At 47.6% G+C, this 27,168-nt stretch overlaps 3 protein-coding genes across 12 annotated transcripts; all 3 read left to right on the top strand.

Annotated features, from left to right (window-relative positions):
* Positions 1-1,617: 1,617 nt before the first annotated feature.
* On the top strand, positions 1,618-5,040 carry tmed10 (transmembrane p24 trafficking protein 10). The gene is made up of 5 exons (XM_086018891.1): positions 1,618-1,928; positions 2,649-2,769; positions 2,853-2,926; positions 3,569-3,695; positions 3,894-5,040. The coding sequence occupies exons 1-5, from the start codon at positions 1,752-1,754 to the stop codon at positions 4,013-4,015; spliced, it is 621 nt and encodes a 206-aa protein (XP_085875017.1). The 5' UTR covers positions 1,618-1,751; the 3' UTR covers positions 4,016-5,040.
* A 145-nt stretch (positions 5,041-5,185) lies between these two features.
* Positions 5,186-7,960, top strand: eif2b2 (eukaryotic translation initiation factor 2B, subunit 2 beta). The gene is made up of 8 exons (XM_086018890.1): positions 5,186-5,879; positions 5,994-6,114; positions 6,380-6,531; positions 6,749-6,912; positions 7,196-7,291; positions 7,363-7,500; positions 7,573-7,639; positions 7,769-7,960. The coding sequence occupies exons 1-8, from the start codon at positions 5,708-5,710 to the stop codon at positions 7,924-7,926; spliced, it is 1,068 nt and encodes a 355-aa protein (XP_085875016.1). The 5' UTR covers positions 5,186-5,707; the 3' UTR covers positions 7,927-7,960.
* A 1,101-nt stretch (positions 7,961-9,061) lies between these two features.
* On the top strand, positions 9,062-26,872 carry ppp1r13bb (protein phosphatase 1, regulatory subunit 13Bb). 10 transcript variants are annotated; one of them, XM_086019124.1, is made up of 19 exons: positions 9,062-9,465; positions 9,685-9,813; positions 13,638-13,785; positions 14,507-14,626; positions 15,155-15,225; positions 16,837-16,938; positions 18,672-18,840; positions 18,939-19,138; positions 19,365-19,529; positions 19,659-19,869; positions 20,435-20,569; positions 21,801-21,928; positions 22,042-22,501; positions 23,197-23,996; positions 24,196-24,327; positions 24,399-24,532; positions 24,614-24,780; positions 24,918-25,117; positions 25,376-26,872. In XM_086019124.1, exons 2-19 carry the CDS (start codon positions 9,805-9,807, stop codon positions 25,415-25,417), a joined length of 3,393 nt encoding a protein of 1,130 aa, XP_085875250.1. In that variant the 5' UTR covers positions 9,062-9,465; positions 9,685-9,804; the 3' UTR covers positions 25,418-26,872. The 10 variants fall into 10 exon arrangements, with proteins under 10 accessions (XP_085875250.1, XP_085875255.1, XP_085875248.1 ...); XM_086019129.1 differs by having other exon boundaries at positions 18,663-18,840; positions 19,365-19,505; positions 19,677-19,869; XM_086019122.1 differs by having other exon boundaries at positions 18,663-18,840.
* The last annotated feature ends 296 nt before the right edge of the window (positions 26,873-27,168 follow it).

Here is a 27,168-nt window from a genome sequence, read left to right as displayed (position 1 = left end):
TGGAAGCGTCACAAAACGTAATATCCTGTTCCAGTCTGGAGAGTCAACATTCATTTGACTCATTTTGACACGGGTTGCGGTTGCCGTACATGATTTGGGTGCGCTTGACTGGCTCCGGGATTGACAGCATTCAGCGTCAGGGGCCAGGGCGTGTCGCCGAATTGCATCAGCCGGCCACATTCAAGGAATTTTTTATCATTGTGCCCTGGATAATTAGGTCATGTTGCCGCCGCCTCGATTCCAAGTTGAATGATAATCACATCTCAACATTCAAGGGGTCATTTACTCGATGGCCGCCGACCAAGTTAGCAAGTCTTGGCCTTCAAGCAGACTAGTATTTTTAGTGTCACAAAATGGTAACAAAAAAAATCTAAAGCAAAATGTCAATCAGACGCACAAATTATTTTTGGCTGAAATGAATATTAGCATGGAGAGGATAAGAGAAGTTTAGATGTCCCCAAAATGAGTAAACAGGTAAGCCGTGGAGTTCGCCATGCGAGCCCGAGGGTACTTAATGTGTGTATTATTCAGCTTAATTCTTATTACTAAGACAATATGAATCAGAATAGCGTGTTTGGACTAGTAAACGCACATAGAAACTCGAATTGCAAGACAATTTTTGACTCGCCTTCCACTTTGTGTCTAATAGGAAAGGACAAAAAAAAAAAAAAAAATCCCTCTGATGCTCACTGCTCTTGTTAAGTGGCACACATTTGCTGACGTCTGGCATCTTTTTCCGGACAATTGTGCCACTTTTTGTCAGTGTTGAAGTCCATCCAAGTTTGCAAAGGCTCTGGGTGGCGCCGAGGAGGTTGCTATTCTTAGAAGCCATTTGACGCACGGAGCTGCGACACCGGAGGGATTTCTCCGTCCAATAATTGTCGTTCTCGCGCCAGACTCGCCACTCGGTATCCCCGCCTCGCCTGGTGGGCTCAGGAACAAGGATGTCTCCCTGGAAACTGGACAGTTTTTATGTAAGCGGCTAATCCGCCAGCTGCCAGCGGGGAAATAACCGCTTATGGTGGGATGCTTTAAATAGCCCCTTACCTGCCAACGCTTTTAAACGTGATCGTAAGCAGTTATGAGGTCAGACATTGTCACTTGCGGTGCAGTAAGTGACTGATAAGAGATTTATCATTTGTATAAAATGTCAGTGACCGAGATGGAGTTAATATTTAACTGGCTTTTTATCTCCTCCCACACGGGTTGCGACGTGCACTGACCCAATAAACTGCAGGTAAAAAAAAAAAAAAAATGCTTGGTGGCAGGAGGCCCAATGAGATTATTGAAAAAAAAAAAAAAGCACTATGTTGAGAGATGGAAAAGATATATGAATGGAATACACTGGAATACTTTTCAAATAAAAAAATGAGTATGAACGTTTTTGGCAAAGGATTTATTTCATTCAATTCCCTCTTAACCCTTGCTGTTTTGTTTGACCCTCTGTCAAACTGAAAATCTAGAAAAAATATATTCAAAATGTACGATTTGTTTGTTTTGCGATGGCTCCATTTTAAAATCTAGAAAAACATTCTTAAAAAAAAAACAACCAAACATTAAAATGAACCGCGAAATGACGAGGGATGACGACTGACAAAATATGACGTGTACGCGCAGTTCCCGTCTCCGACCAGCGGGCGCCGCTGCAGCCGGCTGCAAACTGGTTTCGTGTGGCCGAAGCAGGAAGCTGTTAAGCGGACTAGCTGGCAGTGGCTGGTTGGTCGCTCGCTCGCTCGAAGAGACGCTCAGCCATGGCTCGCTTCACGGCGCTCCTACTCTTACCGCTTCTCATCGAATTGGCGTCCTCCATCTCCTTCTTCCTGCCGGTCAACTCGAGGAAGTGCCTGCGGGAGGAGATCCATAAGGACGTCCTGGTCACCGGCGAGTACGAGATAAGCGAGCAGGCGAACACCAAAACCAACCTGAAGGTGAGCCCCGAGTAGCCGGCTCGGGTGAAGGCCACGGATCGACGGAAGCGTCTTACGTTACGTTCGACATATTGCAGTAAACACACTTTTTGAACTCGAGTCACATTTCAATATACTTCGTTACTGCCAATGTGGCTGACTTGCCTCGCGGCCCCAAAAAGGGCTACTTCCTGGTTGAAATAAGCTAATTAGTGCAAGCTAACTGACGTCAATCGCTACTTTGACCTCACAGTGGCTTTTTGAAACGGGGTTTTGTGTGTGCTAATGTTAAAAAAAGATGTCGGCGGAAGTAATGTGTGTTTTGACTCCGCTGGCTGTTACACGTCACTCTTAACTTTCCACGCACAAATGGCAGCTGCTCACGTTAGCATGTAAGCCACCGAGCTACACGTCACTGGAAATGTGACGGCACTCAAACAAAACACATATTGTAAAGGAGTGTTTTTTTGCCAAAATGTTTTGCTGCTCGAAATCAGTTGACATGATCAGCGTCGTCACAGATGCGTATCATTAGCCATGTGATTTGAGCATATTTTTGTTCATTTCAGAAGTGTGTATCAAACACGTAGCCTTTGACCTTAAGTACCCAAGAAGGAGCTCACAATTGTAATAGTTGGTGGAAAGACTTGGTAAAGGAAACTGAATTTTTGAGTGTGGCGGAGGTAAAATCCATTTCAGAGTAAGGTTTAAAATAACAAAATGAATCTCTTCTTGACATAGATCACAGATTCTGCCAGCCATTTGCTTTACAGCAAGGACGATGCCACCAAAGGCAAGTTTGCGTTCACCACGGAGGACTACGAAATGTTTGAGGTGTGCTTTGAGAGCAAGTCCCCCATGGGTAAGTTTTATCTGATCAGACAAAACAAGACTTCTTTTGATAAAATTATAACACTGATATTTTTATGCTGCCTTTATTTAAAGGAACTGGAAGAGTTCCGGACCAGTTGGTCAACCTGGACATGAAGCATGGTGTGGAGGCCAAGAACTATGAAGAGGTACTTGCATAGTAAACACTATCGATTATTACTGTCAGAGGGGGCGGGGGGGACACACACAAAAATACACTTAATGAGACTTTGTAGCTGCTTTAGCACCAGTCCACATTAGCCTAAGCTTCATTCTAATCTTACTTAACCACGAAGCTCTGTTGTGCTCTCACACTTCTCTTGATAATAAACATACAGTGATAATGCTGGGAATTGTCCCCCGGCGCACACGTGGCGCACAACCGTGTGGAAACTCTCACGCGAGACACGATGGTTTGGCTTCGAAGCACCTGCAACCTTTTATGGATGACATTTAGAAAGGCCAACATATTACTCAGGATGATTTGTTTGATCGGCTACAATGTAACAAGTTCACAATAACTTGTTTAATTTGTCCAAAAAATCTAGTGTTACATTTAGTTGTGTACATATTTTATTCTCATTGGGGAATTGTATTTTGGAGCTTATTTCATGACTTTGGGCAACCCAATCAGGTCCTGTGTTGAGTTAAGTTAAAGCTTTCATTGGGCCCACCAAGTGTCAGACTGACACCTACTGGATGAACTGTGTAATAACTATTATCAGCCTGATTGCCATTTGCAAGGCTGACTTTTTTTTTTTTAATTTTTGGCCTGCGCTATGTGAGTCCAGATTGCCAAGGTGGAGAAGCTGAAGCCTCTGGAGGTGGAGCTTCGGCGACTGGAGGACCTCTCGGAGTCCATCGTCAACGACTTTGCTTACATGAAGAAGCGAGAGGAGGAGATGAGGGACACCAACGGTAAATTGATCGCTTTAACGCAGTGATTCCTAACCGGTGAGCACGTACTGTGACGTTTTCGTATGGTGGTGTGCAGTGAGATTCCCCCCCAAATGTGAAATGCGCACCTCGGCTCAACAACGGTTGGGAAACACTGCGACTGAAGGAAAAGGCATTTCTGTGCACGCTTGTAAATGACGCCTTGCCTTCCTCCAACAGAGTCGACCAACACGCGCGTGCTGTACTTCAGCATCTTCTCCATGTGCTGCCTGATCGGGCTGGCCACGTGGCAGGTGTTCTACCTGCGCCGCTTCTTCAAGGCCAAGAAGCTCATCGAGTAGAAGAGGAGGAACCAACGTTCTTCGTCACCCGGCTTGGTTGACACGTCCTAACATCCATCCTTCTGGGACGACGGCAAGGGAAGTTTTAGGCGATGGGGCGGGGGTCTCTCAAATTCTATTTTTTCAAAGATGCCAGACAAACAATGGTCCGACAACACGCATAAATTTTTTTTTTAAACAATTAGGCCTGCTTTGTTTTGCAGTTTGTAACATGACAAGCGCTGTAGGGAGAGATGCGTCGCGTGTCTGTCTGCACTGTTTCTAATGTTCCGGTTGTCCACCAACGTCGCGCTCGTTTTTGTTTGGAGCGGACGTGCCACGAGAATGTTGACGAGGAGACCCTCTTAAATCAAATGAAGGCTATTTGAACGTGTGCTTTCGTTTATGTCGCTGTTCTTCCGTGTTAAGTCGCTACGTTCGCTTACATGTTTGTCATGAGTTTTGTTTTTGTTTTCATACTGTAAATGCCCCCCCCCCCAATCACATGTATGTATTTGTTTTTTGAGGGATTGGGTTTGTCACTGTAACGTTGTCCTTTTTTATATAAAGATTAGGTTTCCATGTTTGAACCATTACATGTTATGATTCAGTCATTAAAATGGCCAAGAATAAGAGAGCAGCATTTGTAAAAAAAAAAAAAAATATCCTGGACGAGGAGTTAGCTGAACCACAGGATTTATACACAAAGCCTGCTCTCCACTTATTTACACTTTGCTAAATTGAACATTTGACATCGACAAGCAACTCTTACCAATTTCTTGTACTTGCAGATCCATCCAATTCATTTTAGGTTATTTTGTCCTCTCGCTTTAGGGGTACTTAGGAGGTGCGGTTACATGGGCTTATGATAGATTTTTTGCGTCTGATCTGATAAGATTTAACTATGACGGCATCTGCCAGGGTGAGTTTTTTTTTTTTTTTTTTTTTTTAGCAGCGACTGTGCGCAATCGATTTTTATGTTGACCGGTGCATTTTGTAAATTTGTGTTGGGCTTTTATTCAATAAAATATTGGATGGATTTGTTATTTGCTGCGTGGACTGCATATAAACAGACCTGACATGTCTTTGCTGCATTAAATGCCTCATCAGAAGTGGTAAATACGCTTTTATGAAATATGTGAAGCCAAAAAGCAGCATCTGCTGACTCTATGAGCAAATTCAAATCTCAAAATTGGAGTTTTACCAACTCAACCATTTGTTCAATAAGACATTTTAACACAAACTCTTGTTTCAGTACGTGTGAAAAATAGACCACACATTAGATTTCCCCAATTATCTGTTATGTAAATGCCTTTTAATATGTTTACGGATCATTGCAAGGCTGAACAAATCTTGTGTTTCAACTGACGACAACAACCAGCTGGAAACCGTCAACAATGGCCGTTGATAAGAATCAACTATTTCATTTAATACTCGCGTAAAGTTAACAGTTGATCGGTCCCTGAACGCATCATTATAACCAAACCAATGCAAACGTTTGCGGAGACCGCTGTCGTCACCGTGACCCGGATGATGCAATGCAAACATTTCCAAGATGTCAGCCAATCAGTAACCACCCTCCTCACTGTGACCCGGATGTACACTCTAAACACTTCCTGGTGTGAAATGGCTACCTTACCAACGTTCGACAAACTCAAAAGATAACTTCTTTCTTTTCTTTCCCTGGGACAACAAGTTCAATTTCTTGCCACAATGCCGGGCGGGGATAAAGAAACGGACCTGACCGAGCGAGTCGAGGCCTTTTTGTCCGACTTGAAGCGAGGCGGTAGCGGCACCGGACCTCTGCGGGGCTCGGCGGAGACAGCCCGAGAAACGACCTCCTTGCTCCGAAGGATCACGTCGCAAGCCCGCTGGAGCAGCGCAGGTATTGCGCGCTGTCTATTGGAAGCCGTTTGAGCATGGATGGATGGCTGATTCCCCGTGTTATTATGCTTTGGAAATGAGCATAACGTAATTGTGTTTATTTTGAATATCTTAGGCGATCTCATGGAAATCATCCGGAAGGAGGGCAGGCGGATGGTCGCTGCCCAGCCGTCAGAGACCACCGTTGGGAACATGATCAGACGTGTGCTCAAGATTATCAGAGAGGAGTATGCAAGGCGAGTCACCTGGAATTTTATGGAAAATTTACCTGCCCACCCAGTAAAAAAACAACAACCAAGTAAGCTTTTCTGTTAGCTCCCTCTTTCTGAAATGTGACCATATTGATGACACAATCAAGGTAATTTACATGATAAACACTCCAGAGTGTTACATCCATAACATACGTAAATTATCTCATAAATCATATTTTGTATTTGTCAATTAGATGGATTATAATCCCTCAAGGGGGAATTCATTATAGACTCTGCTTTGGGCCTGCAGGTCCCGGGGCAGCAGCGAGGAGCTGGACCAGCAGGAATCCCTCCACAAACTGCTGACAACGGGAGCGCTCAGCGAGGAGAACTTCCGGCAGCATTTTGCTCCCCTCAAAGCTAACGTCATCGAGGCCATCAACGAGCTGTTGACGGAGCTGGGTCAGTTGCTCTATAGGTTTCCACCTGACAATGAGCATACGTTCCTGTTGCTGGAAAGCAAGTTGACAATCGTATCATGTTTTTGTGGTTCTGTTAAAAAAAAAAAATGAATACAGTACATATATGCAGAAAACACCTAGTTGAGCAAAAAAATCAATTAAGTGCATTTTAGGTTCAACATGAGAGTTCCCTAAAATTGCTAACTTGCTTCTTCCAGATGGGACGACAGACAACATCTCCATGCAGGCGCTGGAGCACATCCATTCCAACGAGGTCATCATGACCATCGGCCGCTCTCGCACTGTGGAGGCCTTCCTCAAGGACGCCGCGCGCAAACGCAAATTCCACGTTATTGTCGCAGAGTGTGCGCCCTTTTGCCAGGCAAGTGACACTGCAGCTCTGGGGGAAAAAAAAAAAAAAAAACCTAAGTCACTGTTAAAGTTATCCAGTAAAATTACCCAAGTAGACATGCATGTTTTCATGTGATCACGTATGTACAATAATATACAATTATTCCATCAGTCCCCCTCCCAAAATACTATCATTCAAAAAAAACATACACATCTTATATTTGAAAATTATACAATAGAGGTCCGTATGTATGCACTCAAAAAAAAAGTCCCAAATATTGGGATTATTTGTTTATATTTTGCGTTGCCATCAGGGACACAAAATGGCCACCAGCCTATCAGAAGCTGGCATCGAAACGACGGTGATTGCGGATGCCGCCATATTTGCGGTCATCTCTCGCGTCAACAAGGTAAGCAAAAGACCGCCGGCGACTTTGTGACGCCCTAGCCGAGAGGACGACGCGTTCCGTCCGCCCGGCAGGTGATCATCGGGACGCAGACGGTCCTCGCCAACGGAGGCCTGAGGGCCGTCAACGGTACGCACACGCTGGCCCTGGCCGCCAAGCACCACTCCACGCCGCTCATCGTCTGCGCGGCCATGTTCAAGCTCTCGCCTCAGGTGACCACGCGCCGCCTTTTTGCGCACACCCTCAAGCTCCCAAATGATGCTGAGTGTCAAACTTAATTGCAGTTCCCAAACGAGGAGAACACCTTCCATAAGTTTGTCTCCCCCCATGAAGTGCTTCCATTCACTGAAGGTAACTTGACATGGCAACACTTGAACTGTCTGTGTTCCCATCACATTTGAACAGGATCACACACACTAAGAGCGCATGGAAAATGAACAGCAAACAACCAACATTGACGGAGAACAATTTGCATCTTAGGGGAGATCCTGTCCAAGGTGAACGTGCACTGTCCCGTGTTCGACTACGTCCCGCCGGAGCTCATCACGCTCTTCATCTCCAACTTCGGCGGACACGCGCCATCGTACATCTACCGCCTCATGAGCGAGCTCTACCACCCCGAGGATCACGAATTGTAATCGCTCGAGTTAAAAGAAGACATGAAACAAGTGACCTGTTTGTGTTGTGTCGATTTTTGCCGAGGCGCCGTCTGTGTGCGGGCTGCCACTCTTGGATCCAAGAAAACGGTTTTTATGAAATGTGCTCTTAAAAGATGATCAAAATGGGACAATATAACATGATCTTACATTTATTTATTTATTTAAAAAAGCAAAACCTGTTTTAATGGTATTGGTAATGAATTTAAATATTTCATGAGTATGAATATATAGTTTCATTTGCGCCGCATTTCCATCGCTTCTCTGGAACAGAAATTAAAACTATACCGTCACAAAAAAAAAGGACAGATACGCCGCCACAGACCTCACTTGAATCAGCAGAATTTTAATGAATCTATTTTTTAATTTTGCCAAATATAGCAGAGTGAACCAGCTGGAACAGAGTTCATATTTTATTTTGAATATCTAAATTCTGCTTGTTTCTGTTTCCTTTTGACTTTTCTCCCTGAACGATCAATGATGAGCTGGTCATGCATGCAAGTTCGTGCATGAACCAATTTTTGTGGGTTTGTGAAGTCGCGGAGCTGGTCGACCAGGGGGAGGTGCTGCAGTACAGCTAGTCAACGCTCTTATCTTGAATAAGACACTTGATGGGAAGTTGTGGGCTGTAAATGCCAGAAAAGCTAAAAATAGCATTTACAAGAACAAGACAAAACAAATCACACAAAATCTTCTCTCATTGATAAAAGAGTTAAAAATAAAAACCCTCTGACTTCCACTACTATACGGCATTTCTGCACATGGCACTAGTAAAATAACTACATTATTCTTGAGGCGAAGCTGCACTCGTGGAATGAGTAGTCTTACTAGTTAAGGCAAATAGCACACTCCATGCATAATTAAATTTAAACGCACTAGTACAACGCTTTGTCATGTATGAATGGTGTGTCCGATAAAGGATCTATCATTATCGTCAATCCTTGCAAGCACCAAAATTCCCTTTACCGCGTTTATTTGTCGATTATAATGCACAGGAACCCCTAACTTGATGTAGTAATGGACCAGCAAGTGTTGTTAATCTTTATTTTATTTTTATAGCACTTGTAACCTTCCGGTTGACACTCTCGCTTCTCGCGTAACTAAGCACCGCCCCTCCAGCAGCGTAAGCACCGCCCGCCTGGTCGCCGTCAACAACACCGCAGTCGATTTTCTCGCACTCCTGCTTGTCGGCTAAGTAAGCAGCTAACCATGATTCGCCATATTCGCTAACCGAGAACGAGTCGCCCGACCACATTTTCTCCCCATTTTCGGGCCTCTCCGTCGACGGCGACACCCAACGCCGAGCCTAACCGGCGAGGGCGGCGATATCTCGCCCGTGTCGCGCCGCATCTGGAGGCAGCTTGCGCGGGTTAGCATCTTGGCGAGGCGACGCTAGCTGGCCGAGCTAGCTGGATGGATGGATGACAGTTGGCTCGCTTGGCTTGCCTAAACGCCCCTCAACAACTGCGACGCACGTATTTACTCCACCAGACAATGGTTCGTCTATGACAGTAAAGAGTGGTGAGTACATTCCAGGCTTCTTTCATTTCCTAATAATGCCTCTGTCATGTCTTTGGAGGCGTTTTCTCGCTGAGCTCAGAGCAGCAGCAGCAGCAGCTGTCCGGGAGCCACGCCTGGGCCATTTAAAGCCATTTGTTGACATCACGCGTTGCTTCTATAATTGTGCATCCAGCCACTGTCACGTTATATTCATGTTCTATTTTGTTGTGTTTGTTTCAGAGAGCGATCCGAAAGGCCGCTTGGTTCTGTGTGACCACACTGTATTCCTCTCAGGCAAGGTGGGAGCATCGCCGATTTGCTTATCGCCACTTTTGCTGATGCCAATTTGGACCTGCCAATATGATGCCGGTAGGTGTGACCCCCACCTTTCATCATTTGTGCAAATGTGTGGAAAGCCATTTGAGCTTTTATTCGAAACCTTGATAAGTTTAAGGCCCAGGCCCAGGTCCATGTACTAGTTGCACTTTGTACTTACAAGTAGGACGACAAGGAGACACTAGAAAAAGCACTAACTTTTTGCTGATTAGAATACAATTACTGTGCTGCACTTGTAGACATGACTTTTAGGCATGTGTCATAAACTAGTAGCTGCTAGTAGTTTTGCCTCAGTAGCATCACATGTATGCCAAAGTTGACCTACTACTGTGTAGAGAAATGTGAAAAAGTAGTGAACCGGGTTGATCAAAATGGGATGAAATGTAACGCTTAATCTGTCAATTGGTAATCAACTTGGTGTGAGTGTGTTAAATTCTTCAGCCCATTTATGTTGAACTTTTCAGAATTGTCAGTCTTCTGGTACACTTTGATTAGCCACTTTAGTTGGTAAAAGTACCTGCCATGGTTATCTGAAAAGATATATGGAGAAAAAAAAAAAGGAATTAGTGTTTAGATAGTGTTGTCGCACAATTCAGAACTGAAGATCCTTTTGATGTGAAGGTGTGTAACCACCAAGAGTCCAGTTGCGTTGATTTGAATACTTGACCTTTTGTGAATTACCATGACCTGGATGACTGAGAATCTACTCCAACAAATCACGGTACCAAAGAACATAATACGCAAACGGGAGCAGCGCTTTGTCCGGACGTCCTATTGTTACCGTCTTGGTGAACAAAACCAGAATGAATTGTGGGACTAGTGCTCGTCTCTCCTTACAGGGAGGGCGACTTGCTACATTTAACTGAATTTGGTGCAACATGTGTTTGGTTTGGTTTCAGCCAAAACATGGGGTTGTGACCAAAAAGTGGAGAAATCAAAGGTCCACAGCGGTGAATGAGTTTCATGTCCATTGCTTTGGTAGGACTGAACATTTTTCTATATGTGCTAGTCCTTTCTTCTTTCGCCCCAAAGTCAGCTGGGATAGACTCCGCCCTAATGAGGACAAGCCTCAAAAGAAAATGGATGTATGGATATGACCAATTATTAATATTCATCAGGAAATCCAGTGAGGACTTTTCCATTGGTTGGACTTAGTGGAAGAATGTTTTCCCAGGGAAGGCGAGCGTAGGCGTCCCCCGCTGGACGTTTGCACCCCGTGGCACCACCAGGCTATCAAGTCAAAGAGTCAGCGGAGCAGATAGCGGCGCCTGCGCTGGCTCGGCTGCCTTGCGTGACGGCCGCAGCCAATGGGACGCCAGCACATCCACTGCAGGCCTCTGTTGTGAGGGGCCGAGTAAATTGTCAGCCGGCGTTAATCTCACGCGGCCGAGCTGCGCTCAGCGCGATTTACCGCCGTAATTAACACTGGAATGTCCAATTTGTCGTCGGCGGGCCTCCACAGTGGCATTTTTTTTTTATTGTTATCAGACGTTTGACATGTTTAATGTTCAAGCTGGCTTGATACCCAACCGCCTAGACGCTTTTTTTTTTTTTTTGCATTATTCATGTGACTTCCTCTCTGGCAGTCTCTAATGCACATTTTTGAAGGCAGCATTTTATCTGGAAATGTAGTTCTGCTTGATAGAGGTTTACGTTTGTTTCTTGACAAAAATAACACTTGTTATTGTATTTGAAGAATCCTTCATTTTTTTTTCGATGCTCTTAACAAACTACGTTTGCATGCTCGGTTACCGCCGTACTTGGAAGTTTTTCATTTGTTTGATCGATATTTATGGGCTCCAAGTGTTTTTTTAAATCAAATATTTACTGTGAATATGATTTAGGGCTCGATGACTCAACCGATTTAATAAAAAAAATATATATATATATATTACAAATAATAACTTATTTTTTTAGCTACTCAACACTTGCAACAAAGATAAGAATTACACCCGCAACCACACGCAAACCAAAACGAAGAAATGCCCTCCTTCCCCAAACACTTTGATCAAGGCAACGCTCTCTCTCCCTTCTCCCTCAGTGCGTTTGTTGCTTTCTAACCCTCTAACCCCCCCCCCCAACCCCACCCCTCCCTCTGAGAAAGCCAATGCCCCCCCCCCCCCCCACCTCCCAAGTGTCCTCTGCGGCACAAGAGCTTCGCCGTCACTTTGCCGACGTCGGCCGTCTCCTCGCGGTCCCGTCGCCGTCGACGATGAAGCGGTTCGTGACCATCGTGTTGCGCAGCCTGCTGAGTCTGTCCAAGGACAACGCCGTCTGGGCCAAGGAGCGCCAGCGGCCGCCAAAGCGGGAGATCAGACGCAAAAGGAGGGCGCTTGGGAGAGGCAGAAGCGCCGGCAGACGCAACTTAGTGAGGGCGGTTGGTATCTCGCCAGCGCTCGCTCGCTCGGAGCGGCCGGTTTAAGGCTTATTGAGTGATTATGGATTCTTGTGAATGTTGCCTTTACATACTTTTGAGGCACTCGACACTTATAAGCCGGTGTCCAGCCGAGCAATATATGATGCGTTCTTCATGTTTTCCCTTTTGATGGACTTGGATGGTGCTTGAAAGTTTGTGTGGGAGCAACATGTCGTTACCTTCTGGTGTCCCTCGAGAAACTTTGAAAGGGTTGCGCTTAAAGATGACATGTTCTTGTCTGTTATTTTTTTTTGGATTTCTAGTAACTTATTGACCTTGTATATCCACACTCCTATTGGATCCAATCGTTTCGGATCAGAAGCCACCCGCTGGAAAATGTCAGCCATGAGTCACTTTGACCGGGAGAAATTCCTCCAGCGGAAATTCATAGGTCGCTTTGATTTTTTTTTTTTTCTTTGTGTTCTCTGACCGTGATGGAGTGTGAAGAGCGCCATAAACGCATGGCGCAGTGACGTCAAGCTCGCTCAATGCCCCGCCGGAGCTTCAAAGCGTATTTTCAGAACATTTCAGCATTCCGCTATTAAATCTTAAACCGATTTTTTTCTTTTTTTTTTTTTACATGAGCATCATCCCTACCAACAATTGCGAGCGTCCTCGTAGTTTGGACGCAGTAGAAGCAATACGCTAGGCTAACTCTTTGCTTGTCAACCACAGTTTCAGCTCACTTCCAAATGTTTTTTTCACGTCACAATCACTGAGCCAGTGGCTTGACCCACCTCTGTGTTGACCAAACACACACACACACACGAGTTTTTTTTTTTTAAATTGTAAATATTGCACAGTTTTAACATTGATGATCGTCAGCCTCAACTGAAAGGAAAAAATCATGTTTTTAGGGCGTCCGGCAATCGGGCCTTTGCTGATTCGCAGGGCATGCGTGTCCTCCGCTTTATCACTGGCTAAAATCTTTGGCTTGACTTTTACATATTTTAAAAAGCTGCTCTTTGGCCAGGGCGGCATTGAGTGTACTTTGCCCCTTCACCTTGTAGCGCGCAGCCTGACAGACGCACGTACAAAGCTCATTCGAATGCCCTTGTCGTGTCAAGTTGGAAGATATAATTCCGCCTTTTCAATGTTTTCACCGAAAGGGGCGTCGGCTCAAAAATTCGACCGATATGCACGGAGCAGAAGCGCGCAGGGACACGCGTTGCAATGCTTAACGGCGCCGTTCAAACTGTGCGTGTTGAAGCTCTAACCATCGTCAATGGCTGCGGCATGCGCAGACACGTGCCGCTAACATGGGCTATTTCATACGACTGGTTGTCTCAGTACTGGAACTGGAACAGGAAAACGCTTGTATATAGGAAATGTGTTTTTTATTTATTTATTTTTTTTTAAAAATTGTCCTGATCCTGTATTTGTGACAGAGTCCATGTTAGCGCCAAACAATCCTGGCACTTTGTGTCCTTGTCCCCTTCAGATGATATTGACGGTGTACCTCAGCGACGGCGAGCAGGCCCTGACGGAGGTGCCCATCACCCCCGAGACCACGTGCCGCGATGTCGTCGAGTTCTGCAAAGAGCCGGGCGAAAGCGGCTGCCACCTGGCTGAGGTCTGGAGAGGCAACGGTAAGGCCAGCGGTCGTTTGCCTCTTGTTTGTTTTTGTTTCTTTCTTTTCTTTTGCGCTGCTTTTTCTTGCTTATTTCGGTTTGGTTTTGACCGGCATGCAGACACCCCGATACTTGACTCTCGCCCGGCCGTTCGCCTTCCCCGGCGAATCGACCGACATGCCATCCGGGTGCGGCTGCCGCACTGAAGAAAGCTCCATGGTGATTTGCCCATGAATTCAAACAAACAGAAGAAAGTTGGCCTAATCCTCTTAAACGGTCAAACTTGAGCATCTGAAAGGGATTACGTGCCGTTGTAGTCCACAGCGCTGTCACAACGCATTCCTCGCAAACAATTTGCTTCCGTCGCCGCGCTGACGCAATGGGTGATATCAGCGTTCTCTCGTTTTTTTTTTTTGTTTTTTTTTCCCCTCTCCTCTGTTGAAAGCACCATCCCGGCCAAACGGGGGGCTTAGGTCGGGCTAGTGCCAGACAAAACACGTCTCCTCTCCCAAAAATCCCCCCAAAATCAGACAACCTCTTGTGCGCTGTTGTCGCCTGAGTGATTTGTTCTGCGCCGCTGCAATCAGCTGACCGCAGCAAATCATGCCCACGCCGCCAACACGCTGCCATTTATGTCGGACCGCTGCCAATCCCCACGTTAGTAGAACGACTCCAAACTGCAAAAGCGATGGACGGCAAAGCGGCGCCTCGCTGACTGACGTGTTTGTCGCGTCTGCAGAGCGAGCCATCCCGTTTGAGCACATGATGTATGAACATCTCCAGAAATGGGGCCCCCGCAAGCAGGAGGTCAAGTTCTTCCTGCGCCACGAAGATTCGCCGACTGAGAGCAGCGATCAGGGTGAGTCTTTTTGCCCCGCCCCCCCTTTGAAGGGGGTCTCCGCCTTCCCCAGTTTGGGCGAGAGCGGCGTCAGGGAATTCCGCATGCGTCTTCCTGCTCGCTCTTGTCGTCATTTTTTATTTTTTGCCTCTCACGCTTTCACTCTTGCTCAAGCTGCAGTTGCACATGTGGTTCCTTCAGTGCGTTAATATTGATTATCTTTTTTTTTTTTTTTTGAAGTTGGTGTTTAGAACTGTCACTGCCGGTATATTGTAAAGTCTAAAACAACTGTCAGTAGTCTGTATTTTCCCGTGTAGTTTAGCATCATATATTCATGTGTTTGTGTCAGGCTTTTGCCATTTTTGGAAAAAGTCCGGAGTTAGTCAGCATAGCTCGTCCCTGTTTTTCTGTCCCTCGTGTCATGCGCGATCTCATCTTCAAACTGACAGTGCTCGGTGACCATGAGTGTGTGTGTGTGTGTGTGTGAGCGAGTATCACCCCGCTTGCCTTCTTCCTGACACGCCACCCGTGGCGACTGTGCCCGCGCAGGGAGTCAGCAGTCCCAGGATCAAACGGGTCGGAGGAGCGGCAACGCCGGAGAGAAGCGCAACGACAACGGGGTGAGACTCTGGCAACGGGGTTAAAAGCCCGCCCGCGCACTTGCCGCTTTTTTGAAATTTGACGGGCAGAAAAGCCACCCGTCGCCGTTCGTCCAATTTTTACGACGCTGATAATTGTAACACGAGGGAAAAAAAATCCACAAAAAGTGGATAAGCGGCTCGGTAATTTATAATTTTCTCAATGGGCCTGCTTTCTGTTGATCTGCTGAACCTTTTCCACAAAAATCAAACGATAACTCCAGTGTTGGGTGTTTTCATGGCCACGGATTAAAAAGGGGAACATTCTTTGGTATTATGCCACTGGTATAATTTTGCTTCACCAAATTTGTAGTGCATGACTTGAATTGGCTTTTGAAGAGCAACCCTGTTAGCGGTGCAAACGGCTGGCGTAGTAAACATGTTAAGGCGCAGTTTGAGGGTGCGTCTTGTCCGCGCGCGCGCGTGCGCGCAGATGTGTCGGATAAAAGCAGCCTCCGGCACGGCGTCCTCTCTTGCTCCCTGGCTCGGACCATCTGTCCCAGATTTCACAATAGCAAAGTGAGGCGGTCAAGGAATTGAAAGTAATTTGTCCTCCGGGCTAAAGAGAAGCGCTGTGGAGAACGGAGCCAATGGGCTTTATTTCCAAGCCCAAATTTGTCTGGTTGCACAAGAGCACTCAAGCTACGCATTTGGTATCCTCCCCCCAAAAAAAAAGACTCGTTTTGACTCGTCCGCTCTGCGAAAGCGACATAAGCGCTTCCTGACTGTGCAACGACTCCACAAGCTGCCTTTTGACCCCCTAAGTGGCGAGGATAAATTGCGTCCAGGTTCCCAAGCAAATATTGGATTGAAGGGATTATATGCGCGATGACATAAGAGCCCCCTAAGAGGATCATTGCCTTGGGATCCAGACCCAACTTCCGGGTGGTTGTCTGCGACGAGCGGCGCGAGCACGCGGCCCTCGTGAAGCCTCGTCGAGAGCGTACGTGGCTCGGGGGGGGGGGAACAAATTTGGATTTGAGCCGCACGGCGTTTAATGCATCAACGAGCGAGGCAAGACCTCCAAGAATCTTTTCTTTGCGGAATGCTTTTGTGCCCGAGCTGGAATGACATCCCTCGTGCTTTGAGGTTGGATCAGTCGGGCGGCTTTCCCATCTCCGTCACCGTCCGAGGGAGGGCGCGGTCTTCTCCCTCGGGGGAATCGACACCGATGCGGCGTCGCTCGCCTCGGCGCCTCTTGGGGCGTGGCCGCGCGGAGCCTCGCCCGCTTGGCCTTGTCTGCCTCGTTTGAGTTGCCTCATTCCTCTCCTTGGGGAGTCCTGTGAGATTCAAATGCCTTCACAAACGCTAGGTAGGGGTTCCGTTGTTGAACTGGCTCACCGCCGCCGACGTTGAAAATGGAATCGCAACCGTTTACGCGTGCAGAACGTAAGCCAAGTGCGTTTTCCAATGGCGCCATTGTTGGAACTAAAGTTCCACACAAAGCCTGAATCGCAGCATTCCGAAAGGGCTTAATATGGACGTTCCCATTAGCCTATTCTTTTTTTTTTTTTTTTTTTATTGCTGCATATTTTGCCTGTACTATGTTTGTGTACTGTTAGTTGAACGCAGTCCTTGTGCGCTTGCGTGCAGGTAGGCAACCAGCGCGTGGAGCTCACGCTTTCCGAGCTGCAGGAGATGGCCACGAGACAGCAGCAGCAGATTGAGGCTCAGCAGCAGATGCTCGTCGCCAAGGTAGCGTCGTTAGTCTTTTAAACGCCCAATGAATGTTTTATTCGCCCCCCCCCCCCCCGCCCCCCCCCCCCCCATCCGCTCGTGGGCGAGCCTCTCATCCGTCATCAAACCTCACGCTCGCTGTCTTAGCGTGAGCTATCCTCTTGAAATTTTAATTCTTAAATCTGCTTGTTTTCCGTTTGAAATTATGATGAGTTTCTGTTGAGAACCTTGAGAAAAGTGATGAATTTGTCCCATTTTAAGTGCTAGCTTAGCATACGAGTTTTTGGAGTGCAGAGCTTGGTTGTTGGAAAGTAGCAGTCGTCATTTTTTTTTTTTTATATAGGCGTATCGCAAAAATGCGCGCGGCTAACGGCCTCCCGCTATGGCCACCGCCTTTTTGTTTTCGAGAGAACGTTGCTCCCAAACCTCTGCCCGCGACCCCGTCCTCGGTCAAACATTACGTAACAAGCGAGGTGGGACGCAGCATGAGTCACCGTGCCGGGATTGTCCTGTCTGACCTCGTGCGCTTATTCGGGCATGGATGGTTTGGAGAATGCAACATGAATTGGAAAGCGGGCGACACACTTTATTAGGAATCAAGTATGAGTAAGCTAGGTGATATGAATTTTTTCTTTTTTTTTTTTTTTTTTGTCGTGCATTCCGACGCATCATCGCAGCATGTCAATCAGTCACGCGAGACGAAGCCCACCGATGCAACTCGCGCCGGAAAAGTAGGCCCCGCCCCTCCAAGCCCTGCAGTCATTTGGAAAGCTGGGCCTGTCGCTTCCTATTTTAGCGCCTGATAACTGGAGCACTTCTCAGTTGGATGGAGCGATGAAGTCATTTGACCTGCCTCAGCCTTCACGCAGCCTCGACACAGCCTAGCGTTTAATTGTGTGCGTTCAGTAGAGAGCTTTCAATCTTTTCATTTGTGTTGAGTGGTTTTACCCTCCCCGCGCGCTTTAAACACATTTGAAATGTATTAAAATGAGTGCTGTCAAGCGATTCAATTTTTCAAACAAATTAATCGCAACATTTTTCATAATCGATCGCGATTAATCGTATTTTTCAACTGCAATGTTTTAAGAAGCTAGAAACCGATATTTACTTGAGTAAAATCGTGCAATTAATGTGGAAAAAAATAAAAGTATGTTTATATGCAAAAACTGTTGTAACAGCTTTCTTTGATCCTTGAATACGATTCTTTTCCTGTAAAGTACAACAGTTGAACGATACACCAAAGACGTACAACTATTATGGTATTTGAATTTGCCCGTGCAAAGTGTGCATGTTATTTCGGATTTCTCCAATGAGCCGTCAAGCATCTTTTTAAAGTAAAACTATTTAAAGAGTCTTTGCGACTCTCCTGTAAGTTTGGCTGCAAAGTGAGCAGAGTCAATAAAACTGAGTTAACTGAGTTATTTTTTTTAGTGCGTTATGAAATCTAAATGAATCCCCGTAGTTAATGCTTTAACTTTGACAGCCCTAATTAATATCCACTTTTGCAACACATTGTCCTGTATACAGGTCACACTGTACAGCAAAAAAAAGCCACAAAAACGATCGCTATGAGCCGCAGATTTTTGCGACAGGCAGATATACGAACGGCGCCGTCGTGGGCGAAACAGCCGCCTTGTATGTACCGCTGTATCCAAGCGTTATTGTTTGCAAGGTCAGGTACACATCGTAGCATTCCCATAATGGCTTTAGCGCCCCCTGTCGATGATGTCCCCCCCCCACTGAAGGAGCAGCGTCTGCGCTACCTGAAGCAGCAGGAGCGGCGCCAGCAGCAGACGGCCACCGAGAGCGAGAAGCTGCAGCGGCTGAAGGAGCGCGTCGAGAGCCAGGAGGCCAAGCTCAAGAAGATCCGGGCCATGCGGGGTCAGGTGGACTACAGCAAGGTCATCAACGGCAACCTGTGTATGTATAGCTGTCCGCCGCCGACTTTTTCTATGCCTGTGTTAAGCTTTCCCGACGCAACGGTTCACAACCTGATCGGATCTTCGGTCCCCATCCAGCGGCAGAGATCGAGCAGGTGAGCGGCCTGTTCCAGGAGAAGCAGGCCGAGCTGCAGGCGGCCGTGCTGCGGGTGGAGCAGCTCAGCCTGCAGCTGGAGGACCTGCGTCGGGGCAAACTCAACGGCGTCCAGACCGCGCTGGGTGGCCAAGTGACCGGCGCTGCTGCTCTGGAGCTACGGAAGCTCTACCAGGAGCTCCAGGTACTGCACGGCTCTCGTACTGCTGGGGATGGGGGAGGGGGGGGGCAGGGGTAGGGGCGGCGGGAGGTTCATTCCCGGAAATACGGCGGCCGTTCGGGAAAATGCACTTTTTCCAGGAATCCCCGGTGGCTCCGGCGAGAAGTCGGCTAGCGTAATGCTAAGATCAAATGGGGGAAAAGCCATTAGCATCGGTCCGCTGTCATGAACCGACGTGTCACCTTTCCAGATCCGCAACAAACTGAACCAGGAGCAGAACAGCAAGCTGCAGCAGCAGAAGGAGCTCCTCAACAAGCGCAACATGGAGGTGACGCTCATGGACAAGCGCATCAGCGAGCTGCGGGAGCGCCTCTACAAGAAAAAAGCTGAGGCACGTCAAAAAGAGAACCTCCCTGTAAGGCTAGAAGCGCTCAACACATCTCAAAGTCTCTTACCAATGTCCGCCAGAACACCCCAAATGTGATTTGAATTCACTTTTTTTTTTTTTTTTCCCCCTTTCCTGACTCTTGTGATTGATATTCAGCATATCTCCTCCCTGCAGCTCAACAGGGCCAACGGGCCGCCCTCCCCGCAGCCGGCCGCCGGCACGCTGGGCCGCGTGGCCGCCGTGGGCCCCTACATCCAAGTTCCCGTGCCGACCCGGCAGGACGCGGGCTACGCCTTGCCGCCCGAACCGCTCAAGCCGCAAACTTTGGGTGTCAACAACCAAGCCAACCAAGGCCGCGCCAAATCAGGTTTGTCCAAAGTGGTCCAACTGAAGTCTTTTTTTTTTTTTTTTTTTTTTTTTCTGTATTATTACAGTTGTCAGTTTTAAGTTACTTCAGTGACCATTGTGGGTTTTCCTTTTCATCAACGCCAATTTTGTCCACCTGTGTACACAGTACGCATTGTAATATTTGCTCAACGTACACTTCACCCGGCGCACCGGCACCGTTTGATGATCTTTAGGGCCTGTGACAGAGCAGTTCTTGTTTCGGATGTCAGTGCGGGTGCACTTGATGAAATGGCCAGAGAGTGTCGAAATAGCCCCGCGTCCATTCAACTCCTTTGCATGACCAACTGTTTGCGTCCTATTCCTGACTTCCTGGTTGATGTTCCCCCCACCTGTACTTGACTCCTGCGGTTTCCGTCCTCCTCTCTAACTCGGCTCTCTTCCTGTGTGTGCTGTTGTTGTGCTTGTTGTTGTCTACACTGTGACTCCCCCCCCCCTTTTCCACTTTTTCCTCTCCTCTCATGTGGTTGTCGTCCGTGGTGTTTCTGTCTCGCTGGGTCGGCGGGGCGCGGGGCGGACGCTCGCAGACGGCGGCGCGCAAAAGCCCGCCGGCGGCCCCTGGAAGGTGTCTGATTTAGACATCGTCGTGGACCCGCTGCCCCCGCCCCTTCCGGAGTCTCGCCCGGGCCCGGGAGCCTCCACTGGCTCTGACGGCACGTCCCGTGAGTGCGCAGTGGGCGTGGCGCCCCGCTTCAGTTAGCTTTGCCCCCCGCTCAGCCGCCTTAACCATCTGCTTAAAAAAAAAAAAAAAAAAAATCAACTGCAAGTGGAACCCCCGAAGTTGAATGCTCAATATTCACCCTGCCTAACCCGTTTTGGTTATTCCAACATTTTTAGCACCGCAATGACCTCATCTTCGTGTTTCAAGCTCGCATGCGCAGCTGTGGCAGCTCAGTTGTTTTGCGTCAATGTTTCCTCGGGGGTCACATCAAAGTAGCACGTCACTGCCATCTTGAAACACTTTGATGTGCAAATGTTCGTCGTCGTCGATGCCTTCCTTGTGTGCTTTTTATAAGCTCACAGGAAGATTCACTGAGTTGTGTTGTCATCGTCCACACCCACAGGTTTTTTTTTTTCTTTCCCCCTCCTAATTTTGTAGCATCGCCTGATGTTTAACTTGGTGCCATTTCGATTTTGTTTCCCGAGCATTCTGCATGACAAGGAGTGCAACTTGTTCATGGTAAACCTTCATTAGACACTCCTAATAATCTTTTGGGGCCCACAGCAGTCTGATTTCAACTGTTCCTCAAATTTTAATTTCACTGTTGTGGGACCAATGAAGGTTATTTTACATTGTTTGGCCTTTATTCAGCGATCCATTCACATTAAGACTGTAATCCAAACTTGCGCTACAGTCTATAAAAAGACTTGTGGGTCCATCATATTATTTTTATTACTGTCGCACAATTATAATTGTTTCCTTGCTTGTTGTTTGCCACACCTCTTGAGTTTATCAGTCTTCAAATACCCTACCTGCGTTTTATTTTAATTTGAATATTTTTTCCGTTTTGTGTATTTTTTTCCTTTTTTTAAATTGTATTTTCTCATTTCATTTCATGCGACTTCTACTTGCTTCATTTCTTTTTTCTATTTTTTTTTTTTTTTTTATTTTGTTTCTTTGCAATGATCTATTTTATTTACTTTTATTGTTTTCAAGTTCTTGGTTTGTATTCATTAGTCCAATCGCATCTCTAGTGACATTTTTAAAACGAAAAGGCATTCTTTATCATGTATTCATTTCAACCATTCGTGTGTTGAACCGCATTCGTATTGTTTTGTTTTTGCTTCCGTCATGAACCAGCGGAATGCATTTGACGTGCCTTTCCAACCGAGCTCTAGTGGACATACTGTCAGGCATTGACTTGCCCGTGTCTTGCTTGTTTCGCTTTTCAGCCAGCGACGCTGGTTGGCCCCCTGCGGGTAAGACGGGCGCATCCCTAAAACCCCCTGAGAGAAGAGACTCGGATTCACAGGCTAAGACCCCCGCTTCCGGCCCCCCGAACGCTTCAAGTGCAGAAAAGGTCAGTGTGCTTTCTTCTAATCCTCTTAAACGCGTACAGGGATGAGCGCCGGCTTTTTTTTCCCCGCTCCCGGTGTGATGTCACAGCGATGACGTCTGAACGTATTGTCGCAGGTGCTCGACTCCAAAATGGCCCCGTCCCCTTCCATGTCCAAACCGCAACCGCCGCCGTACGGTTCGCACCTCTCTTCGGCCAACTCGGCCAGCTCTTTGGAGCGCCGCAAGGATGCGCCGCCCCCGCTGCCCCCGCCTCGCCAGCTAGCGAACCCCCCGCCGCCCGCTTGGCCCCGCGTGCCACCCACCAGCGGCTCTTCGTCGCAGCAGATCCAGCAGCGGATCTCGGTGCCGCCCAGTCCCACCTTCCAGCCCCACGCGCCGCTCTTCCCGCCCGGCATGAGCGAGCGGCTGGAGCACCCGCCGGCCGTGGCCGTGCGCCCCTTCGTTCCGGACAGGGGGTCGCGGCCCCAGTCGCCCCGGAAGGGCCCGGCCACCATGAACTCCAGCTCCATCTATCATATGTACCTCCAGCAGGCGGCGCCAAAGAGTCAGCCACTCAAACCTGCACTCAAAGCAGGTAAGAGAAGACAATGACTAAGAGAGGGAGACAGAATGGGAATACTGATGATGGGTCACCAAAACAGCAACCTGAATTTTCAGATGAACAAAATAAAAACATGAAACATTTTTTAAATATAATTTTCCCTTAAACTTATTTAAACACATTTGAAAGCATTCCAACACCCCCGTTCTCACTCCCACTCTGTCGAGAAAAGGTTGTAAAAAATCATATAGCATCACTTTGAGGAAACTAAAATCTCGCACCAAACCATGTCATTTTGTCGGACTAAAGTCCGCTAGCTTAATGCTAACATTTTACTGTCAAATAGGATCGATGGGTTAGCATAATTTAGCATACCTGTAGATGTTAGAGTAATTAGAAACCTTCAAACAGCTGCAGCTTTAACACACTCGGCGCAACAAAACATAAAACACAGTAGACAACAATACTTTCGAGGCATACACTATATACTGTCAGAGTACTTCTCTTGCTCTGCTTCTTCTTGCTCTGAATTTCGCCACAATTGTTGCATCGGACCTCACTTCTCCCGGCATGTTGCAGCACAACGTGGCAACTGTGTATATTGACGACGTCACTATAAACACGAACTACCATGTGACCTGTAATGAACATGTATTTGACACCCCTGCCTAGAACGGATGCTAACAATGTTTCATTTTGTTTTAAACCCTCCTCACTTTTGTCTCTAGTCTATGGGAAGCCTGTCCTCCCGCCCAACTCAACACCCCCTTCACCCCTGCCTTTCGTCCCGGCCGGAGGGGCCTTCCCGTTGCTCCAGGGTCCGCCCGGCAGCGGCGAGGACACGCCGGACGGCGACATGGAGGACCACGAGGGCCTGCGCCACATGGAGCCGTCAGCTCCTCCCCCCAGCGTGGAGAACATACCCCGGCCGCTCAGCCCCACCAAGCTCACGCCCATGGTGCACTCCCCGATGCGCTACCAAAGCGACGCCGACCTGGAGGTGCTCCGCAAAAAGCTGGCCAACGCTCCCAGGCCCCTCAAGAAGCGCAGCTCCATCACGGAACCAGAGGGCCCGAGCGGACCCAACATCCAGAAACTTCTCTACCAGAGATTCAACACCCTAGCAGGGGGCATCGAAGGAAGCGCCGGGTCGGGCGGCGGCAATGGCGCAGGCAACGGAACGCCGTTTTATCAACCGACGCATCCCGCCGGCTCTCTGGGTTGCGACCCGGCTGCCGACACAGACAATGGCAACATTCCCTCAGACATGTTGCCCCCGCCGCCGCCGCCGCCGCCCGAGTCGGAGGAGCAGGGCTCGGAGGCTTCATCCATGGACCTGAACGATAACCAGCCGCTGCCTCCGCCTCCCGAAGGACTTTTGGACCCCGCTGAAGAGGAAGGACCAGAAGACGACGACGACGACGACGACAACAACAACAACGTGGAAAGCTCCGAGGCTTTGCTGCCCAGCCCCGTGCTTGAGGTGACGTCTCCGGAGGAGAGCGGTATCGTGCTGACCCAGCCATCGGTGAGTCGTGCATATGCAGAACTACCCGGGGTCCTCCAAAATATCGGAAAATATAATATTGTCCTTCATATTTCTGGTTTGCTATTCACAAATTCAGATAGATACTAGTGGTATTCCACAAGGCTCTTTTCTCAGTCCAATTTTTTTTTTAAATTTTATTTCTTTATTTTTTAAGAACTCTTATTTCCTCTCCCCCAAGCGCACAAACCTGAAGAAGCCAGAGTCTGAGCGCACCGGCCACGGCTTCCGGGTGAAGTTCAACCCTCTGGCCCTCCTGCTGGATGCCTCATTGGAGGGAGAGTTTGACCTGGTCCAGAGGATCATCTACGAGGTGCGTTTGCCAACCCTGGCGTTGCATCAAGAGCAACGGCTTCCGCTGACCCGTGTCCTCCTCCGCTCCAGGTGGAGAATCCCAGCAAACCCAATGACGAAGGCATCACGCCGCTGCATAACGCCGTGTGCGCCGGGCACCACCACATTGTCAAGTTCCTGCTGGATTTCGGCGTCAACGTCAATGCGGCCGACAGCGACGGATGGTCAGACCCGCCTCCTACGCGCGCACGCGCACTCCACGACAAGCTCGCCTATGATTTGTCGATGTACCTTTTTGCGAGCAGGACCCCACTCCACTGCGCCGCCTCGTGCAACAGCGTGCACCTGTGCAAGTTGTTGGTGGAGTCAGGGGCCGCCATCTTTGCCAGCACCATCAGCGACGTGGAGACGGCCGCAGATAAGTGTGAGGAGATGGAGGAGGGCTACATCCAGTGCTCCCAGTTCCTATACGGTAACAAATACTACAGTCGAGCTCTACATTTCAAATACTGCGGCAAACTGTTAAAATACACAAATACTAGCAAACTCCCAAAATGAGTCCTAGATTTGAAAGCGAACATTCATTCCGCTCTTCCGTTTCCGGCGTAGGCGTTCAGGAAAAGATGGGCGTCATGAACAAGGGTACGGTGTACGCCCTGTGGGACTACGAGGCTCAGAATCAGGACGAGCTGTCCTTCGGTGAGGGAGACGCCGTCACCATCCTGCGGCGGCAGGACGACAGCGAGACGGAGTGGTGGTGGGCGCAGCTGGAGGACACCGAGGGCTACGTGCCGCGCAACCTGCTGGGGGTACCCACGTTCATAATTGCAACCGCGGCTGGGCGGTTCATTCGTTTAAATTTCAAACGCATCGGGTCAGGATGATTTCTTTCTTTGTCAATCCATTTGGTCCAGTGGTGCCAACTTTGTGATTTTGACCGCTATATTTAGCAGCTTCTCTGACCCTTCTAGCAACGATGGATGTTTTTAAGGCCGTATCGCCCAGCCTTAATTTTTGAGCGTCCCTTTAAAACAATTTGCTCAAATGCTTTGTTTTGTTTTCCGCAGCTCTATCCTCGGATCAAACCTCGCCAGCGCTCGTTGGCGTAGCATCACACTCCTCAAACAAAGAGCAGCGAACAAATGAGCCTCATCGATCTTCTCCTGGTGGCCACTTTCTTCCCTGGCCTTTTGCCATTTATTTACACACACGCACACACACACACACACACCATGATAGACAAGCGCTCCAAATGAGGGAAATCCCCGTGGTCACTTCGAACCCATCACTGTAGTTTGCCCCCGTTACACAGTGCAGCTGTTTAAGGTAACCCTCATCGCCGCAGTATTTCCTTCTTCTCTTCTCATCTTTTTTTCCCCCCTCGCGTGGTCAGTATGAGTCGACAGAGCAACAATAACAATGCCATGTTGCTGATGTGACATTTAATTGCATTTTTTAAAGCCGATTTTTGTTTTTTTCTCCTTTTTAAGAATGAACCCAAATATATATATATTTTTTAAGTGTTTTCAACCACCAAAAATTGCAATAGGTAAGTTATGTTAACGTTTCAAAGTTTTGCGGGTGTACTGTAAGAAAATGTTTTACACAGCACATAAGAACAAAGGCAAGGTCAACACTACTTGCAAAAAGTTCAGGATGTTGGCCTTTGGGGTGACATTCCAAGATGAACCTTAAATACCAAATTAACTTTACAGGCGAACTTTGTCGTGGTTGCATCATCTTCCCGAACTTCTGCGTTTGATTGTGACGTACTATATATTGTTAACAACAAATTGGACTTAATGGAAATATTTGAAGTGCACAACCAACTACCACATTGTGAAATGACTTAAGAACGACTGGTCAGGAAAACAAATGCTTGTTGATAAAAAAGGCCATTTAGCAAGAAACCTGATGTTAATCACCAGATTGCGACAGAAAGACTGGATGCATCTCAGAAAGGCATCCCTAACTTTTTTGTGAGTGGTGTATAATGAGAGCATCTCTCGCTACTCAAACCAAGTTGAGTTGATTGGAATGAAATTTGGCATTCCCGACGGTTAGAGAGACGTTTTTCCGATTTCATGCAAATGCATCCAGGCCCCTCATTTCGTGACGTCACCCCTTCCTATTGTTCTCACAGTGGCCGTGACAAGCCTTTCAACACGGTGCTGCTGATCACACTCAAGTGTTCCTATTTTTATGCTCACCAAATCTCACAGGAGCGACAAACCAAACATGTCCATACAAAGTCAGTAGGCTATTTTTTGAGAGACTCACCTTACAGAACTCTAGTCTCCATTCATGCATTACCTTCCCTTGCATGTACGTTGTCGTACATGCGTGTTGTTACCCGAAACTCCACAGTGTGTTTTTTCATCCTCGAGCGGGCGAGTGGCCCAGGGCTTCGTCTTGGATTCCAAAACTGTACATAACGCGAGGAGGCGTGTCCTACGATTGTGTGTTTGCTGTACGGGTGAGGTGGGCTTTCTCTTATTAATGCTGTACTCGACACAAATACAAAATCTGTAAATGTGAACAATAAAAGTGAAGCTCTGGCATGACTCAATTGTGGCTTTGTGGAGCTCCAACTGAACGCAGTTCACGTTATGTGCCATCAGGGGGCATACAAGTGGTTTGATCCAATGCAATTTTGAAGTAATCTTTAACTGACAAAAATGCATATTCGGTTTTAAAAAGAAGACAACCTTTACTTGTGTACTTTAAAAAAAAAAAACAATTATATAAACTAAAATAATATAAGAAAATACAAGATAGGTATCATAAAATCATTTCTTCTCTCTGATTTAATTTGAAATTATGTACAGCTCAGGGAAAAAAATTGAGACCATAAAAAGAA

This window comes from Filicampus tigris, chromosome 20 (assembly GCF_054856515.1).
Source record: "Filicampus tigris isolate MCC_2025a chromosome 20, RoL_Ftig_1.0, whole genome shotgun sequence".
Classification (NCBI taxonomy): domain Eukaryota; kingdom Metazoa; phylum Chordata; class Actinopteri; order Syngnathiformes; family Syngnathidae; genus Filicampus; species Filicampus tigris.
The sequence above is the reverse complement of the archived record's forward strand: the minus strand, read 5'-3'. Positions and strand labels throughout refer to the sequence as shown.

Bases quoted from the DNA above. Each gene is read 5' to 3' on its own strand.
- tmed10 (XM_086018891.1), top strand. From the start codon at position 1,752: ATGGCTCGCTTCACGGCGCTCCTACTCTTACCGCTTCTCATCGAATTG. The intron at 2,770-2,852 runs GTAAGTTTTATC...CTTTATTTAAAG, and splicing joins TGAGAGCAAGTCCCCCATGG to GAACTGGAAGAGTTCCGGAC. The intron at 2,927-3,568 runs GTACTTGCATAG...ATGTGAGTCCAG, and splicing joins AGGCCAAGAACTATGAAGAG to ATTGCCAAGGTGGAGAAGCT.
- eif2b2 (XM_086018890.1), top strand. From the start codon at position 5,708: ATGCCGGGCGGGGATAAAGAAACGGACCTGACCGAGCGAGTCGAGGCC. The intron at 7,292-7,362 runs GTAAGCAAAAGA...TCCGCCCGGCAG, and splicing joins TCATCTCTCGCGTCAACAAG to GTGATCATCGGGACGCAGAC. The intron at 7,640-7,768 runs GTAACTTGACAT...TTTGCATCTTAG, and splicing joins AGTGCTTCCATTCACTGAAG to GGGAGATCCTGTCCAAGGTG.
- ppp1r13bb (XM_086019133.1), top strand. From the start codon at position 11,993: ATGAAGCGGTTCGTGACCATCGTGTTGCGCAGCCTGCTGAGTCTGTCC. The intron at 12,158-13,637 runs GTTGGTATCTCG...TGTCCCCTTCAG, and splicing joins GACGCAACTTAGTGAGGGCG to ATGATATTGACGGTGTACCT. The intron at 23,997-24,195 runs GTGAGTCGTGCA...CTCTCCCCCAAG, and splicing joins TCGTGCTGACCCAGCCATCG to CGCACAAACCTGAAGAAGCC.